Source organism: Spinacia oleracea, chromosome 4 (assembly GCF_020520425.1).
Source record: "Spinacia oleracea cultivar Varoflay chromosome 4, BTI_SOV_V1, whole genome shotgun sequence".
Taxonomy (NCBI): domain Eukaryota; kingdom Viridiplantae; phylum Streptophyta; class Magnoliopsida; order Caryophyllales; family Amaranthaceae; genus Spinacia; species Spinacia oleracea.
In genome coordinates this window covers 167,879,534-167,898,727 of record NC_079490.1, presented here as the reverse complement: position 1 = coordinate 167,898,727, position 19,194 = coordinate 167,879,534, and the positions used below count along the sequence as shown (strand labels likewise).

Genomic DNA, 19,194 nt, shown 5'->3' with positions numbered 1-19,194 from the left:
GTTGCGGCCTTTTTGTTTTGCAAACACTCTGTCGACCAGCTTTTGGTATGTTGCCCCGACGTTCTTTAGCCCAAACGGCATGGCTTTGTAACTGAACACTCCCCCCTCGGTGATGAACGCTGCTTTTTTCCTGTCGGCCTTTACAAGGCTGACTTGGTGGTATCCGGAAAATGCGTCGAGGAAGCTTAGCAGTGTGTGGCCGGATGTTGAGTCGACTAGAATGTCGATTCTCGGCAGTGGGTAGCAATCCTTTGGGCATGCTCTGTTCAGATTTGTGAAATCTACACACATTCTCCACGAGCCGTTTGATTTTTTAACCATTACGACGTTGGCCAACCATTTCGAGTAGTCGCATGGTTCAATAAATCCTGCTGCCAGCAACTTTTCTACCTCTTCCTGTATTGCTTGATTTTTTTCAGTTGAGAAGTTTCTTTTCTTTTGTTTTACCGGCCTTATTGATCTGTCGACGTTCAGTCGGTGCTCGATTACAACCGGGCTTATACCTGGTATTTCTTCTGCAGAGAATGCAAACACATCAGCGTGTTCTCTCAACAGACCGATCATGTTTACCCGCAACTCTGGGTCAATGTCGGTTCCTATCTTCACTGTTCTTCCCTCTTCTCCTTCCACCAGCTCAATTTCCTCCACTTCTCCTCCGGCCTCTAGCCTGGGTAAGGTAGCCCCCTTCTCGATGCTTTTGATTGTGGGTGCCTCATGTTTCTGCCTTTTCTCCTTCTTGGGAAACATAGATTGTTCCCCCTCTGATTTTGGGGCTTGGCCTTTTGCATGTCTTTTCGTTGTTGCCTCCCTTGTTATATTCATGGATGGGGTCAGTCGGCCTGGTGTTTTTAATGCCGTCAAGTAGCATGATCTTGCCGACTCTTGACTGCCTCGGATTCTGTCTACTTTCTCGAAATTTGACATGTGTGAGGGGGTCGAAAAAGCACGAGGCTAATGCGTGACCTCGTCCCTCGTGGGTGTGACGCTTCTTTTTGTCAAATCAAGTGTAACTGGATTTCCTGTGAGTTTACACCCAATTGACTAGTAATATAGGAGTCGGCATTCAGTTTTTAACGACAATGAGAAAAACTGACAAAACCCGATTATCGTGACATAAAGGGAATGCAATTATGTTTGAACACGACGGCCGTAGGTTCCCTTGTGATCCCTGGTGGTGGGGATCGCTCAAGGTACACCCGCAGGGTAGAGATTGAGGCTTCGGGGGACTGTAACTACCGAGAGGAGTACTCGCTCTTCGATAACTCCAGAGGCAGGATATCCTTACTAGCTCAGCATAAATAATTGAAGGGACATGCGTTAACTATTAAACTAATCTGAGTTGATTTTAACAATATGCAACATATAGTACTAGATCGAGCGCGATTATCTGATTTAGATTGTTTTAAGGGACCTAGCATGATAATCCAATTTCCCAAAAATATCATATTTATTAAGCGTGATCGAACAATCATATTTTAGTTAGTTTAACAGTTCATAAAAGGGCGAGGAAAGCAATTAAACCATGGAAAAGTGACACAATACGATGCACCCTTGAGAGGTGCGTCACGGTTCTCAGAAAACTAACCACTTTGACTTTGCTATTTCTCCTTTTATTTAACGAATCTCAAATTATGGGACGGGATACGTTCTGTTCGATTTATGGATCGATTGTGACAGAACGCGTGATCAGTTTTGCAGCGTGAGGCTTAGGCTTAGGGGTTTAGAGTCAATACTCAGAATATAATTGTGTGTTGTCCTTTTCACGTCGAACTTAAGGCCCTATTTATAGAAAAGAGTTCGTGGAAAGATAGAATTTTAGAACTCTAATCCATGAGGAATTAGGAAAAAACACGTACCAGGTATTTTCAGCGCCCAGGCCTGGGCGCCGAAGATTTCGGCGCCCAGAGCCAGGCGTTGAAAATAGGATCTGGGCTGTTTTTCTTAGTCAGATTCGGATTCCTAGAATCCGGAGTATTTGAGACTTAATTGAGTCTTTTAGTGCGTATTAACCTTGTGACGGGATGCGTCTGGGCCCGTTACGAACTCTAGGCTCGTTAGGATTTTAATTAATACGTAACTCTTATTTTCGAATCGTATTAGGAATAGGATTCTCTCGCAATTTCTATCTCATTTAGTATTTATGTTGGAGTGCAACACCTACTTCTGACAGGTTTCTATCTTTTATGACTTGCCACTTTTAACAACTACCCATTACGGCAGTTACTATTTTTAGCAGGTTTCCATAAATAGCAGGTTTTGGGTGAAATGAAAAGGGGAATTGAGATTCGTTATTTTATAGGAGATGCGTTGTCAAGTGGAGATTTATGTTTTCATCATCGAACCTTTCCTTTCGGGAATGGGGTGGACATCCCTGAATTCGTTTTTTCCTTGATTTGGAACTTGCGTGGTTTGCGGCGCGATCTTGCCTGATTGAGGTGGGCAAGTCTCTATTTTTTGTTCATTGTGATTTCTTTTTTTGAGAATTTCTTTTGTTCATTCTTGCAAGAGCGAATTCTTTCGAGGAATGCTCGAATTTAGTTGCAACCTGAACGTGGGCTGACAACGTGTTCAGACGGACCTTTGTCTTGCGACCGTCTGCTTTCGTGGTTTTGAGCTAGTCTTTATGGCTCGATTTTGCCATTACCTGGGTCCTTGATTAGGGGACTATGTATAAGTATCAACGGCGACCTTTGTCTTGAGGTCGTAATCCGGTTTTATCTTTTGAGGTTATTCAAACACGGGACTTCGTACAGTGTAGTCTGGGAATACCCTTTTAAGTTTGCACACTTTCTTTTGAAATATATATTTTATTTCGAGCCCCCAAGCACTCGTGCTTGACGGTCATTTTTTGTCAAAGAGGTTCCTACGCATTTTGTAATGTCTTTGATCGTGTTTGGGATCGTGCTCGTAAGTGCGAGCGATCTTTGTAGTGGTGTGCTACTCTTAACAAAGCCGTGAGGTGCGACTTTCAGTAAAGAAATCGGCAATTCTCGAGTTGAGTGGATACGGTAGGGCCCTATAGAAGTCAGAGCTGTTTTTTGGGCCTGGGCTCATTTTCGGCGCCCAGGCCAGGGCGTCAGAAATAATTAACGCCCAGGTGGGGCGTTGAAAATGTTGTTTGGGCCGGTCTTTTGATGACACAGTTGGCCTCTTGTTTTTTCGTTTATTTCACTTGGAAGTTCTATGTATTCTCTTTTCTTTTGTTTTTTTCTTTATTTTAGAACGTGATGATTTTCTGGAGAAGCCGTAGCCGATTGGTGGACTACGGTGCCTGTCGCTTTGGGGCGATTATTTTAAGGAACTGTTGCTCTTAAGGCGTACAGTTATGCGATAGTTGGGCGAGTCTATATGGCCCAAGGAACATACCTTGAGGCGTAAGACTTTGACCGCTCTTGTTGTTGTATATTTTTCCTTTTGAACGCGTTCGTGAATGTTCGATACTTAGAATGATGATATGTATGTGCGAACGAGCGTTCATAGAATGGCCAACTATGTCAACGCCCAGGACTGGGCGCTGTTATTTTCCACGCCCAAGCCTGGGCGCCGATAGGGTTCAGGCCCATTCATGAAGTGGGCTCAAACATCGTACCCTTTCGATTGTTCAAACATTTGCTTTGAGATTTTTTATTTTGCTATGGTTGTTTCGTAGCTTGGAGCCCCCAGGTATGCATGTTGGGATGCTTCCTTTTGGCGTATGATTTTTGTAGGTTCTTTCGAGAAAGATGCCTTGGGGTTCTGCTCGTGTAGGTGCGAGCTATCCCTTTCGTGGTAGGTAATACTTTGCTACTTTTAATCCTTAATGTAGAAGTCGTGTGGCTTGCATTTGGGCAATAAGTAGTCTTTGCCTCTTACTCTTGGTCGTGCCCGCATTAGTGCGATATGCCTTACTCTTTTTTTTAGACTTGTACCGTGGGACGGTTGAACTTATGGTGCAACGTAGGCTTGTGTAGCCTAACGGCGTGTCTTAGAACATTCCTCCAGGCGTTGGGATATCATTATTATTTTTGCATTGGAGTACTTCATCATGCCTCGTTCAAGTGTTTGAACAAGTGTAGCACCTTCTGCGTGGGTTTGCACGGCTTATTACTTCGTTCGATGCGAGGATTCATAGGTGTTTCTTTCTTATTTTTATATTTGGGCAAAACTTGGCTAGCAGAAAGATTCAGCGCCCAGGCTGGGGCGTTAAAGATATCGGCGCCCAGCTCTGGGCGTTTGAAAATGATTTCTGGGTATATTTTGACAGTTCTTATCCTTGATTTTTCTTTCGCTTTTGCTTTGGAACGAGGTAGACTGTGTAACGGGCGTTTGTAGGGCGAGCGTTATGTGCAGTAGTTTGATCGGAGTTTTGGTGACTCGCGATTTTCAGTTACCCTTGTTAGTGGGGTGACTTTATATATTCTAAGTAGCGCTTAGAATTTGGGAGGGGTTGTAGCCATTCTAAGGTTCGTTTTACACGATTAAAGCTTAGGATTGTGCCCCTATGACGTGTGTATAGAATTAGCGTCGAGAATTTGCGATGAATTCGTCATTTCGAGCATTTTTAGAGTGTTTTTCTCAAGCCTCCAACTGTAGCTACGGGATTGGCTTGGTGCTATAATGCCTTGCATACGTTTTTGTGCATTCATGGTGACATGGATCATGAATAGTTTGAACCAGACTCGTTTAGTGCGAGGTATGTTCGAGTAGTAATTTTGCTACTTCTCTTGTAAATGTCGTATTGTGCGACATTGCCATGGTCAAGGTAGTAACATGTGGAAGTGTGCCTTGACCAAAAGATAGGTGTCTTTCTTTACCCATAATCATATTTAGAAATCTTTTTGGCTCACTTGCAACATCGAGATAAACGCACACTTAGCTTAAACCAACGACACTTTATTATGTTCGAAGAAGTCTTTGAAAACCATTTGAAAAATATTTAAAATCCGAGTCCTACTGTGTACAACCCGAGGTGTCCTAGGTAAGTTGACTTATAGAAAGGTTCGTACAGGATTATATGAGTGGATCAAAATACTGTTACGATTTTTGGAATGATGTCTAAGGATTTGCTGGAAGCCAGGGTGCAGGTGTCAAGATATTACTTGTGCCCGTTTGGCATATGCTTTTAGGCTTTTAGGGCCATCTTTTCCAGAATTGCGGGAATATAAACCGTTTTCAAATTGACTTAGATTTACTTGGTGTATGTTTGCACAAAAGGTCAAGGTATACTTAGTTCTTTCCCTAGCTCTTTCATTTCAATTTTTAGCCCCCAGTTGCTGTTATGTCTTCCCATTATTGATGCTTTCAGATTTCGATTTTAGATGCCCGTGTCACATGTCTGAGTAGGGTGAGCCTCGGTTAAGTGCCAAGTCCTATGGACAATGTCTTATTTTTTCCAAAGGGGATTAGCAAGCATTTGAATTACCATGAACGGGTGTCCTGAGTTCGAAGGAACGATGGGGTGATGCCGTAGAACAATCCTCTTTATTGCAAGCTTACTGCCTTTACTACTTGTTGGCGATCATGATTGTGTCTAGTGGTGAAAGAAGGTCTTTAAGCGAATGACTATGTCTAGTGGTAAAAGAAGGTCTTTAAGTGAGTAAGTTCGCTTTAGGGAGGGTCAAGTCGAGTACTTTAGAGGTCATGGACGCTTGCGCTAGCCCCCATTCAACTGAGGCAAAGCGATCTTTTGAGTCTTGGCTAAGTGCCTAGGAGTGTGCGTGCTCCTTCTGGCAAGGGTGCGTGCCCTTATTATTTTTTCGATGTGTGCTCATTTTGGCATCTTGATGACTTGGATTCTTCTTCGTGCTTTCAATTTTTCTTTCGACTTGGATTGCAAGTAATTAAATTTCAATAAGGGACTTCTATTTTTATTCTTGTTTTTCTATAGGCTTTAATATTGGTTGGACCGAATTATGGATTGCCTACGTATCCGCCTTAAATAGATTTAATTTGGAATCAGGTCTTGCGTAGTTCTTAGCCTAGAAAATGGTTTCTTAGAATGCCGATTTTAAACAAGTACGTTCTGAGGTGGAAACATATTATTTGAAACGGTAGAATAAGTGAAGTTTATTATTATTTTAATCCGCTGCCTTGCTGTAAGCCATTGGTTTTATAGACGAATTTGTTTTATATTTTTTTGAGTACATGTATTTCTTTGGTGGTACGTATGTCTGAATACGTGTTGTACCCCCCAATTGTTCGTTATTGTTCCATGTATGTGCGGATAAAACGACGAGCACTTCTGGACAAATTTTAGCAAGCAGATCAAGGAAAAAACGAATTCAGGGATGTCCACCCCAATCCCGAAAGGGAACTAGTGGGCGAGCGATTGGGTTTGGGACGTGTGTACTACTAGCGAAAGTGTCGAGTGGACAACATTTGAAGCGTATGCACCCCCCGGTTGGCGATGGGTATCCTTAGTCCCAACTCCCGAGATGAAACATCAAGGGAGCCAAGATTCGTTATGCGGTTCTGTGCGTTCACATTAATATGCTGATTTTCAGGTCGTCCCAACTTGATGGGGAAATAAACGCGGGGTAGGATCGTTTCACCCTTCGGCTATTTTGATTACCTACGAGCACGAGTATTTCCTTCACTATCCCCAGTGGAGTCGCCACTGTGAGGGGGTCGAAAAAGCACGAGGCTAATGCGTGACCTCGTCCCTCGTGGGTGTGACGCTTCTTTTTGTCAAATCAAGTGTAATTGGATTTCCTGTGAGTTTACACCCAATTGACTAGTAATATAGGAGTCGCCATTCAGTTTTTAACGACAATGAGAAAAACTGACAAAACCCGGTTATCGTGACATAAAGGGAGTGCAATTATGTTTGACCACGACGGCCGTAGGTTCCCTTGTGATCCCTGGTGGTGGGGATCGCTCAACGTACACCCGCAGGGTAGAGATTGAGGGTTCGGGGGACTGTAACTACCGAGAGGAGTACTCGCTCTTCGATAACTCCAGAGGCAGGATATCCTTACTAGCTCAGCATAAATAATTGAAGGGACATGCGTTAACTATTAAACTAATCTGAGTTGATTTTAACAATATGCAACACATAGTACTAGATCGAGCGCGATTATCTTATTTAGATTATTTTAAGGGACCTAGCATGATAATCCAATTTCCCAAAAATATCATATTTATTAAGCGTGATCGAACAATCAGATTTTAGTTAGTTTAACAGTTCATAAAAGGGCGAGGAAAGCAATTAAACCATGGAAAAGGGACACATTACGACGCACCCTTGAGAGGTGCGTCACGGTTCTCAGAAAACTAACCACTTTGACTTTGATATTTCTCCTTTTATTTAACGAATCTAAAATTATGGGACGGGATACGTTCTGTTCGATTTATGGATCGATTGCGACAGAACGCGTGATCAGTTTTGCGGCGTGAGGCTTAGGCTTAGGGGTTTAGAGTCAATACTCAGAATATAATTGTGTGTTGTCCTTTTCACGTCGAACTTAAGGCCCTATTTATAGAAAAGAGTTCGTGGAAAGATAGAATTGTAGAACTCTAATCCATGAGGAATTAGGAAAAAACACGTACCAGGTATTTTCAGAGCCCAGGCCTGGGCGCCGAAGATTTCGGCGCCCAGAGCCAGGCGTTGAAAATAGGATCTGGGCTGTTTTTCTTAGTCAGATTCGGATTCCTAGAATCCGGAGTATTTGAGACTTAATTGAGTCTTTTAGTGGTATTAACCTTGTGACGGGATGCGTCTGGGCCCGTTATGAACTTTAGGCTCGTTAGGATTTTAGTGAATACGTAACTCTTATTTTCTAATCGTATTAGGAATAGGATTCTCTCGCAATTTCTATCTCATTTAGTATTTATGTTGGAGTGCAACACCTAATTCTGACAGGTTTCTATCTTTTATGACTTGCCACTTTTAACAACTACCCATTACGGCAATTACTATTTTTAGCAGGTTTCCATAAATAGCAGGTTTTGGGTGAAATGAAAAGGGAAATTGAGATTCGTTATTTTATAGGAGATGCGTTGTCAAGTGGAGATTTATGTTTTCATCATCGAACCTTCCCTTTCGGGAATGGGGGACAAAAGTAGGTGTCTACAACATGTATATCATGGTTAGATGGTATGTCGATACTACTGCCTGTGCATCGTGGATGAATGGCCGACCCACGATGACGTTGTATGCAGCTGGAACTTTGATTACCAAGAAGTCTACCATTAGGTCCCTTGCGGTCCTCCCTTCTCCGATCTGTACCGGTAGCCTGATGCTACCTTCCGGAAAGGCAGTGGCTCCGGAGAATCCTATCACCGGATAGTTGACTCTTGTGAGCTCCTTTTCGTCTATTTTCAGGTGAATGAAGGCTTCCCAGAAGATAATGTTCTCTGAACTCCCTCCATTCACCAGTATTCTTTTTACTGGAAAGTTCGCTATTTCGAGGCCCAAAACCAGTGGGTCGTCGTGGGGGTATATGATTTCGCGGCAGTCAGCAGGGGTGAACGAGATGTTCGGCATGACTGGGGGTGGGTGCCATTTTATGGCGCTATGATAGTTTATCAGGTGGCGGTGCTCGCCCAGGCTTCTACCTGCTCCACTGATTGATCCTCCATGACATGGTCCGCCGGATATGACCCTTACTGTTGGCCCTTTTTGGCCATTATTTCTAGCCTCTCCGCTGCGGCTGGTTTCTGGTGCCTTTTGTTCTATTCTGAGTGGTGTTTGGGTGGCTGGTAATCTGTTGTTTGTGTTATTGCTCTGCCGGCTGCTATTCTGCTGGTTGCTGATGCCCTGCCGGGCTTTATATTGTGTCAGGTAGCCTCTCCTGATCATATCTTCGATGTTATCTTTCAAATCTCTGCACTCTTCCGTATAGTGCCCACAGTCGTCATGGAATGCACAGTACTTCGACTGTGGTCTGGGTTTGTCGCTCATTGGTGGAGGCCTTTTCCAGTTTTCATTTTTGTTGACGTTGTAAATTGCGGCTCTTGGGGCATTCAATGGGGTGTATTCATGGAAAGTGGGGTAGGCGTTGGTTGACTGTTTCTGGTGATCTCTCCCTCGGAGGTCTCTCCTCTGATCATCTTTCCTGAATCCCCTACTCTGTTGTTGTTGCGCCGGCTGAGCCGGTCTAGGTGCGACATTTCTAGTCGGTGCCGACTGATAATGGTTTGGGATTGTCATCAGCTCGTCGCTTTTGATGTATTCATGGGCCTTCACGAGTGCGCTTCCCAGATCCGTGAAGGATTTCCTTCCCAAATATTTTTTGAACTCGCAGTGGTTCATTCCTCTCATCAGGGCCACTACGGCTATCTCTTGTTGCAAGTTTGGTATGCTGGTGGACTCGTTGTTGAACCTGGTGAGGTAATCTCTCAAGGACTCCCCGCTCATTTGGGTGACTGCCATTAATTCTCCTGACGTTTTCTTTCTCTGCTGCCGACTGATAAACCGGAGCATGAACTCTGCTTCTAATTGTCTGTAATTGTACACTGATCCCTTTGGCAGTCCCTTATACCACCCGGACGCCACTCCCAGCAGTGTGGAGGGAAACACTTTGCACCACATGGCATCGGAATCTGTATACAGCATCGTATGCTGTTCGAATGTGTTGCAGTGGACCTCCGGATCGGTGGATCCGTCATACTTGCAGAGTGGGAACTTCAATTTCTCCATTGGTTCTTCTAGAATGTCCGCGCACAGGGGTGAGTTTGCAGGTTGGATGGTGTAACGGCGCGGCGCGTAACTTTGAGGTGCTTCTCTTGTCTCCTCGATGACCATAGGTTCTGGCCGACTGCGCAGAGCAATCGCCTGGTGTGTGTTGGGGTGTTGTTCGTGTTGTTCTATGATCTGTTCTCCGAATAAGTTTCTTATCGGTAGTCTCTTCCTTTTTGTGCCGACTGGTGTTTCCGTTGCCTGGTTCATGATTGTCCTGGGTGCGGGTTCTGTGTTTGTTTTTCTTGCAGGTTTGAGGGCCGACAACGCGGCCATCACCGCTCTTGCTGTGGCCAATTGTTCCTCCGAGAACTGACTAGCGAGTTCAGACGGCATTTGCGTATTATTTTGAGCTGGGCTTTCGGGCTCTTCGTCTGAGTCGTCGTCCTCGACTGAGTATCCAAGGACGTGTAAGGGTGTTTCGTTGTGTGTGTTGTTCGCCGCAGTCGTAGTTTTGCTGACTACCGACTGGCTCCCTTGCTAGGGGGTGGGTTGGTCGTTGACGGGTGTTATGATTGGTTCTGCTGAAAACAGCGTGGATTTCAGCGGGGTTGTTGTTTTTGTCGTCTGTGTACTCTGTGGGGTTGCTTTCGAGGCCTGTTTTTTTGCTTCTCTTATACGAATCCGACTGCGTACCTTCCATTCTTAATGGTGAATTTTGATGGTTTGGGGTTTTTTTTTTTTTGTGTCTGGCTGTGGGTTCTGTTTACAAGTGGGGGTCCCCTCCTTCTAGCGCCAATTGTTCCGGTTGCGGACTTGGAACAGGAAAGGGATGACTGGCTTCCGACTGTGACTGCTGACTGTATCCTGCACAGTGAAACCGTTAACTAGCCTCGGGGGTGATCCGAGAATTACCCCTCCGATGCTTAAGTCAGGTTATGCTGGTATAGCTCTGTAATAAATGCTTGTAAGAATGATTGAGGTTGAATTGCGTACCTTTGGCATTGATGGGGGTCCGTATATATAGACGGGTTACTTGTACGGACGATCCGGATTATTACCCGTTGGTTCCGGATCCTCTCTTTCGGGTCTGACTGATGGATAATGGCAGAGCAATGTCGACTGGGTTCTGTAAACCCAAGGTACCGACTGCAGGCTTGGTGTCCCTTTTGTGACTGTGCATTCGTCATAGATGTTTAGGAGATGTCCTACCGGTTTGCCGGTAGGGCTTCCCATACAGAAGTTACGAGGTCAGTCTTATGAATAAGTTACGAGGGTTATGCATGCATATATGTAACCGACTTAGCTAGAAAATAGAAATACACAAATTAAGGATGACTTTCAGTCTCATCGATCATATAATTCATATACTACTACGTACATAAACATAGGAATAACCAAATAAATCATTCATTCATCAACCAAACTTGCACGTGCACACGTAACTGCACATGACACATACTTCTATTACATCGATCCTTAACTACGGATCTTATTCATATGTATATTGTCGTGCTTCGTTCTGCTCAGGGGCGGAATTAGGGGTGTTGGCGAGGGCCATGCCCCATTATGATATGTTTAACTATTGAATATACACTATAAAAGCACATGTCAGCTAATATAGCTCAAGTAGTTATTTTCCTTAAAACTTAGAGCTTCTTGGAGGTATAAGGTTCGATTATTAGCTCCCTCAGTAGAGTAATTAAGTCGAGATATAAAACCCGACCGACCTCAAGCTCTAGCTAGCCGGCAAACCACTAAGCTAGCTAGCCAGGCACTTGTTTTTAAGTTGGTTTAAGCCACACACACACCACCAAGAACACCCATTGGCACACATGCAAAATAACTAGAACAACAATTCAATCCAAAAATAAAGTTACAGTAACTGCCTTGCACCTCACACGGAATATACCGCACAGCTTCCTCCCTAGACGATTCAACAATATTGATTGGTAGTGAATTCATCATCTTTATTTTCTGGTTTTGATATATATTTTGTTGGGCCTTCTTTATTGCCTCCATTTCTTCTAACATGAGTTTATATCCAACTGCCAATTGCTTTTCTTCAGAAGAAGTTGTTCCCACCCTTCCAAGCACAGGAGCTGCATCATGTCATTCATATTAACATTAATTGTAATTGTAATTGTAATTAGTGTACATATAATTTAATTAATTAACTACTCTCTGATGAAAATATATACTGCTACAGTGCTATGCTTATAGAACGTACAACTGAACAACCATGCATGTTCATGAATATTTAATATAATAAAAGTATGAGTTTGTGTCTTTCTATTACGATACGTTAAATATGGGTTTGGGCCGCATCTATCATCGAGAGATCGATAGAGTTTACTTAACAAGACCCCGTAAACCATATGGCAATAAGAGGATCGAGTAACCCATTAACGTTATTCAGTGATCGATTAACTTTCTCATCCTTTATAATCAATATAGGACACTCACATATGTTGTTTGGGAAGACTATATATGTTTCCACACTTCACAGTGCATGTAGGCTCCGTTTGGTAGGGCGTAAAACGTTTTCATGGAAAACGATTTTTCCCTTTTCAATCATTTTACGTTGTTTGGTTGGGTAAGGGATGGAAAACAATTTTCCATGACTCCCTCAAAGGTGTAAAACACTTTTCCATTTGAAAGGGAGGGAAACCACTTTCCTTCATTCCTCCTTACCTCCCTCTCCTTTCTTCCCCTCAATCTTCACCATCTTCTCCCATTTTCCTTTAAGGTACCAAACAAAGAAAACTATGTTGGAATTGTATTTTCTCTTAAAAAATGTTTTCCATGAAAAATCATTTTACAATGAAAACGTTTTACGCCCTACCAAACAAAGCCGTATACTTTGTACATTACCCTTCAAATTAACAATATAATTACGACTAATATAACTTTGATCAGGTTCAGCCCCAATCACCACCGAACCAACAGACAAACATATCACACGGGGCATGCATAACTCCAAAATAGCTTCAAAACATCAAAAACTAGAAACTACGGCGTACGTACAGTAAGTATTACGGCGTAATAAATAGTGAAAATGTGAAATCGACCACACTTTTTTTTTTTTTGGAACAAAAAGAAGGGGAAAAAACCTGTTGTAGCACAGAGCATTGCTAAAACAGCAATAACAACAAGGTTAATTGACACTCTCCCCATTTTCTTCAATTCCTTGGCTTTCTGTTATGTGTTTATGAATTATGATGAACGAGTTAATCCTTTATTTGTTGTACAGTTTCCTCACATAAGCCCTTCTTATTTATAGTAACAAGGAATTCAAACTAACATTATCGATGAATAACCACGATTGAGCCAGACTATTCACGTGAACTCGTCACTGAAATAATTTTTTTATTTTTTTTTGATAAAATTTTTATATACTTCTGCTAGTGATCCAATTATCACGGCCCATGATCGAACCAGCATTGACGAAAATCAAATAGTACTCTATGAATAATTCTTTAAGCTAAGGGATGTATAAATGTATTAGTATAAGCTCAACCTAAAGAAAGAGCCTTGTCGAGTTGTACACATTCATTTGAGTTCTTAATTAGCACGTTAATTATATGTTTAAACAAATCAATAACGCGATTCCCATTAACAATATTTTAGGAATCATATCCCGCAAATAACGTGATTTCTTAGATTTTTTACGAGCCACAATCATACGACTGAAATACTACTCCGTATTTCAATTTCTAAGTTCATGAGTTTCTTTTCTTTTAATTTTCGTTTTTGTGTGTAAAGAGAGGAGGAAATATAAATCCATATTTGATTTGTTTTTACAAAAATATATCACCCTACTAAACAGAAAAAATAGGCTAAAGACAAATGTTAAAGGACAAAATCAATATTTTTGGAAAATGACATCCGTTTTTGAAAAATGGCATCCATTTTTCAAAAATGACATCTATTTTTGAAAAATGGCATATGTTCTTTGAAAAATGACACATGTTTTAATGCTTGTCTTATCCCTATTTTATCGTTTATTGGGGCCGGTATTATGTTTTTGTAAAAATATATCTGATATGGGCACGCCGCCCTCGTAAAAAGATTGTCAAAGTACAAATGATGCACTTGAAGTTCGAACATGTCCTTGGACAATATTGATCATGGTATCTAGAGATCGATGTTAAAACTCTTGGGTTTTCTACTTTTTTTTTTTTTTTTTTCCTGTCGATGGGTTAAGAGTGTATAATCTACCGGAAGAATTTTATAAGTCAAAATTATAAGTTACTCCCTCCGTTTCTTTTTGTTTGTTACGTATTTTTTTTAGGGTGTTTCATAATGTTTGTTACGTGAGAGAATCTTTCCTTTTATAAACTTATTATACTATCATTTTTTGTGCCATTTTTTAATTTTAATTGGTCCAATTTTTTCAATTCATTAAATTTCTTTACATTTTTCCAAGTATGTTAAGTAGCAATCTTTGTGCTTTTCCATCATTGGTTCATTTTGATAAATAAAACAATGTTATTGGTTGTTGTAATGATTAGTAGATTGAGGTTTTACTTGGGTTTATTTTTTAATAAAAAAAAAAGAATCTTTATTATACGTTAATAAACGTGCAAAAGCCCAAACGTAACAAACAAAATGAAACAGAGGGAGTATTTGTTTTTCGGTTTGATTTTAGCCTAGAGATAGTCAGACCAGAAAAAGTGACGGTCTTGGATTTCAGTCTGCTAGATTTTCCGATTTCGTTACTCTAATTAGGAAATGAATGAGATAATCATGATTTGGTCCAGAAACAAAACCAAATCTCTACTATAGATCCAACCATATTTCTCTAGCTGTATTGAAATACAACACACTCTTGACAACGTTTGTATCTAGGTTAAACAATAGCATGATATCATCATATCATTACATCTCCTCCAGGAGCGTTTGAGATGTGGCATGAGCAGCATCAGGTCTGGGTAGAGTTCCATTCACAAACCCTAGTTTATTTTTAGAGGACATGGAGATAATCATGCTTCTTCTCCAGTCTCCATATCCTTCTCCTTTAAACTTCACTAAAACCAACTGAGTCAACTGACTAGCTGATTCATGATCTCAAACATCTGCTCTAATACCTTGTTGAAAACATTCACAAAAAACTAAGCAACCACAAATAATAATATAGGAGGATTGGTGCTCAAGCAGCCATTGAAAGAGCTGCACATAAGCTTATACTCTCTCCGTATTTTAAAAAGAGATACACTTTGATCGGCACGTAGTTTTAGGAGAGTAAGTTGAATGTATTAAAATAAGATGAAAGTAGGGTAATGGGTGAATTATTTATCATAGTAAAAAAGATAATGTGAGTAGTGTGGGGACCAAAAAAAAGAGAGAAATATTAATATAATTAGAAGTGGGGACCAAAACATATCAAAAAAGATAAATGTATCTCTTTTTAAAATACAGTCGCTTAAAGAAAGTGTATCTCTTTTTAAAATACGGAGGGAGTATTGAGAGGGACAATTTTCTGATACAACTTAGGAATATTATCTGATAATCTAACTGGAATGAAAAGAGCTAAAAATATATACTACTCTACTACATTGCTCGTGAAGGAAATAAGCTATTTGATAGAGTATATATTTATTTATTTCATAAATATTTTGTACAAATTAGTTTCCTAATTAACAGCTTTTTATTACGTTAGTTAGCCTTATATTGTGCTAATTTGTAACTGACTAGAGGTATATAAACCTACTACACAATGAATAATACTCAATGGATTAATTCTCACATGGTATCATATTAGGTTAGATCTTAACCCTGGCCGTCGCCCATCTTCTTCCTCCTCTTCATTCTTCTTCTCTTCCCTCTTCTACCATGGCTGACACCTCAAAATTCCACTCATCCCTCATCGTCACCAACATCAAAACCCTCATTCACATCATGTTGGATATGGAGAACGGGAAATATCACTCTTGGGCGACCCTATTCAAGGTTCAGGACAAAATTCATTCGGTCATTGATCACGTTACCCCTCCCACAGAACCTGACGCACTAAAAACCTATCTAGCTACAAAAGAGGCTGATTTAACTCTATGGAATCGGCTTGACAACGTTGTGCTCCAATGGATTTATGCGTTTATCTCCTCTGATATATTGGACACCATTCTTGTGCAAGACGATGTAGCCAAAAATGCATGGAAACGAGTAGAAATTCTCTTCCATAACAACAAAAACACAAGGGCCGTGTTTTTGGAGACACAATTCACCACCACTGTGATGGCAGATTTTCCGTCCCTTCAGGCCTACCCAAACCGCCTACAATCCTTAGCCACACAGCTTGCAAACGTGGGTTCCTATGTCTCCGAGCATTGTCTGGTCCTTCGCCTTCTTGCCGGCCTTCCCGAGGGATACCGTCACTTTGTTACGAATATGCAGCAAAAGAAAAAGTTACCGGGGTTCTTTGAAATGTGCTCCAGGTTGAACCTCGAAGACACCACTAACAAAGAGTGGGGGCGCGAGACAATGGAGGAAAACCCTCATCTTTGTCGACGAAGAGCCCCAGCCACCCTCCTCTCAGCCGTATAACAACAACCACAATTACAATGCCGCCACAACAACAACTACCGCGGCAAGAAACCGTACAGGGGTAAGGGTAACAGCAACCACAATAACCGCGACGGCGGTAACAATAATGGCGGTAATTATCGTGGCAACACCACCACCGGCGGACACAACCACAACAACGGTACTGGCCGCGGTCGGGGAGGGCAACCCAGTCAGGCCATCAACCTCAAGGCTACTGGCCATATCCGCAGTGGGGTTGAACTCATCCACCGTGGGTACTGCCTCCGTGTCCTTACCCCACCATGTCGTGGAAGCATCAACAACCTCGCTCCAACAACCAGGCATGAGTCCTTGGTGCCAGAACACCACCACAGTCATACAATACGCAGGCTCCCCCACAATCAGGATACATTCCAACAGATATAGAGCAGGCTATGCACACTCTCTCTCTCTATCAACCGGCTGACAACTGGTACATGGACACCAGAGCCACCTCTCACATGACTACAAACTCAGGTAGTCTCACGTCTTATTTTAAATTGATCACAAATAATGGCATTATTGTTGGTAATGGAAGCACTATTCCAATTCATGGTTAAGGTCATAAAGCTCTCACTCTGTCAAACCCCTCCTTAAACCATATCTAATATTTTGCATGCTCCTAAACTCATCAAAAATCTTATCACTGTTAGAAAATTTACTAATGACAATATGGTTTCAGTATATTTTGAGCCTTTTGGGTTTTTTGTGAAAGATTACCGGACGGGGAGACGAATAATGAGATGTGAGAGCTTGGGGGAACTCTATCCATTCACTGCCAATTCTCAAGCCATCAAAAATCCATCCACATTCCTAGCTGCTGCCTCATCAACCACATGGCACTCTCTCTTGGGTTATCTGGGAGATCTCGTTCTTAATTCTCTTCGTAGTAATGATTTTATCAAATGTAATAAAACTCGTAGTTTTTGCAATTCCTGTCCTTTGGGGAATGAAGGAAATAATGCCCTTGGTCCAAGTATGCATTCTATGTTAAGTCTAATAAATGCGGTTCAGTATTAATTAACAAGTTAATAATTCAGTGAGATCAAGTGAGCTGAATGCCTAGCTAGAGGCCGCTTCAGTTCAAGTGGAATTAATGATATTAATCCACAGCTTACTCTTGACTGAACCCGTAGGGTCACACAAATAGTACGTAAACGGATCAAGTATTTAATAGCATTAAATACTCCATCTATGAATATTCGGAACCGACGGATCTTGGTTTCAGTGGGAGCTAAGATCGTCACAGGCAAGGAATGAATACTCCGGAAACGATGATATTGCCGGAAACGGAAATATGGATCGTATCGGAAATATAAATATTATCCAAGTCGTAGATGTTGCCGGAAACGGAAACATGGTACGTGTCGGAAAATATTATCGGAAATGGAAATATTGCCAGAATCGGAAAATAATTCCGGAAACGGAAATATTAAATATTTGTTCGAAACGGAAATTAATTCCGGAATCGGAAATATTAAATATTGTTCGTATCGGAAATGAATTCCGGAATCGGAAAATTTAATCGGAAGCGCATCGTACGAATAAGCATCAGACGAGGCCTGCCGGACGAGGCCCAGCACGAAGCAAGGCCATCGCCCAGCAAGCCAAGCGCGCCGCACAAACAGCCACGCCAGGCCCAGCGCAAGGCCAGGCCTAGCAGGCTGCGCGCAGCGCGACAGCGCGCACAGCACGCGCAGCGCGCAGCGCGCACAGCGCGCACAGCACGCGCAGCGCGCGCGGGCGCTGAGTGGGCTGCTGCTCACGCGCACGCATGGGGCCCATCGTGGCTGCCGTGCGTGTGTGTGCAAGTGTTTGTGTTCGTGCACGTTTCCTAAAACATGCAGAGTTCGGTTAATGATTAAATTCCTAATTCTATTTGATAAATTAATTAAATTAGAGTTCTTGTAGGATTCTAGGTTTGATTAATTTGTATCTGAATAGGATTTCGATTCCCTTTCCATACCGCTATAAATATGAGGCTAGGGCTCACAATTTATAACACAAGTTTCAAAGTATTCAAAGTGAGTTTTTGAGAGAAAAATTCAGTCACACATTTGCCTATAAAGTGCCGAAAATAATAGTACCTTAAGGGCGATTCTAGTTGGTCAATCTTAAGGCGGATCCGGACGTGCTGTGGACTATCTACGGAGGGACGACACTTGGAGTCCTAAAGACTTGTTCTTGTTCGGTTCGGGCGCAGCTAGAGAAGGCACGCAACAAAGAGTATGCATCTAATCTATGCTAAATGATTATGTGTAAATAATATGTTTTCCTGGGTTTATGGTTTTTCCGCATGATTTATGAATTGTCATATGTATCATAACCTAACAGTGGTATCACGAGCCCCTTATTATTTTCATAATCTAAATTGCATGAACATGGTTAAATATTACAAATTTGCAAGAATTAAAAGGGGTGATTAATTTTCGTAATTGTTAATTAATTGCAAATTGCGTTTATTTAATTATACGTACGCAGTTTTTCGGCAGTTTCTTCGTTACTCATCCGAATTGAGTGATTTTTGTGTCAATTCCGCGTGTAAAAGGCATTCTAAAATTTTGACAAAAATAGTATTTTTCTGCCGAACCCAGAATTCTCAAATTCGAAGCCTAACTATGACTTTTTGAAGGTTTTAGTTTTTCGAATGCAAAATTTCGTAAATTTAAGATGTTAAATTAAATATTTGCGATTCTTGTTGATAAATCTTGAATTTTTGATTGACCTACTGCATATGTTTAACAAGTTTGAATGCCTAGTCTTGTTAATTATGCAATCTAATTATTAATTATGATTAATTTGTTGAAAATTAGAATAATTTAGAATTAATTTGATTTTCATAATTAATTGTAATTTAATTAGAAACCTATGATTAAAAACCACCATAAAAATTGTAAATTTACGATAAATTTTAAATTTTTATGACCTAGACTTGAATCCATAACAATCGGAAATCAATTGGATAATAAATTTTCGATTTTTCGCCCTAAAATTATGAAATTAATATTATTTATTAATTTGTCATTAATTTT

At 41.3% G+C, this 19,194-nt stretch overlaps 3 protein-coding genes across 3 annotated transcripts; 1 reads left to right on the top strand and 2 right to left on the bottom strand.

Annotated features, from left to right (window-relative positions):
• Positions 1-8,047: 8,047 nt before the first annotated feature.
• On the bottom strand, positions 8,048-9,994 carry LOC110801899 (uncharacterized). The gene has a single exon (XM_022007305.2). The coding sequence runs from the start codon at positions 9,992-9,994 to the stop codon at positions 8,048-8,050; it is 1,947 nt and encodes a 648-aa protein (XP_021862997.2).
• A 978-nt stretch (positions 9,995-10,972) lies between these two features.
• LOC130459657 (uncharacterized) lies at positions 10,973-12,847 on the bottom strand. The gene is made up of 2 exons (XM_056827139.1): positions 12,712-12,847; positions 10,973-11,700 (listed from the first exon to the last, which is right to left on the bottom strand). Exons 1-2 carry the CDS (start codon positions 12,773-12,775, stop codon positions 11,393-11,395), a joined length of 372 nt encoding a protein of 123 aa, XP_056683117.1. The 5' UTR covers positions 12,776-12,847; the 3' UTR covers positions 10,973-11,392.
• Positions 12,848-15,433: 2,586 nt separating this feature from the next.
• Positions 15,434-16,144, top strand: LOC110801900 (uncharacterized). Its single transcript, XM_022007306.2, has one exon. The coding sequence runs from the start codon at positions 15,434-15,436 to the stop codon at positions 16,142-16,144; it is 711 nt and encodes a 236-aa protein (XP_021862998.2).
• The last annotated feature ends 3,050 nt before the right edge of the window (positions 16,145-19,194 follow it).

Coding starts and splice junctions, on each gene's coding strand:
- LOC110801899 (XM_022007305.2), bottom strand. CDS start 9,994: ATGCCGTCTGAACTCGCTAGTCAGTTCTCGGAGGAACAATTGGCCACA.
- LOC130459657 (XM_056827139.1), bottom strand. CDS start 12,775: ATGGGGAGAGTGTCAATTAACCTTGTTGTTATTGCTGTTTTAGCAATG. Junction 11,701..12,711: donor AATGCTCTGTGCTACAACAG/GTTTTTTCCCCT, acceptor GACATGATGCAG/CTCCTGTGCTTGGAAGGGTG.
- LOC110801900 (XM_022007306.2), top strand. CDS start 15,434: ATGGCTGACACCTCAAAATTCCACTCATCCCTCATCGTCACCAACATC.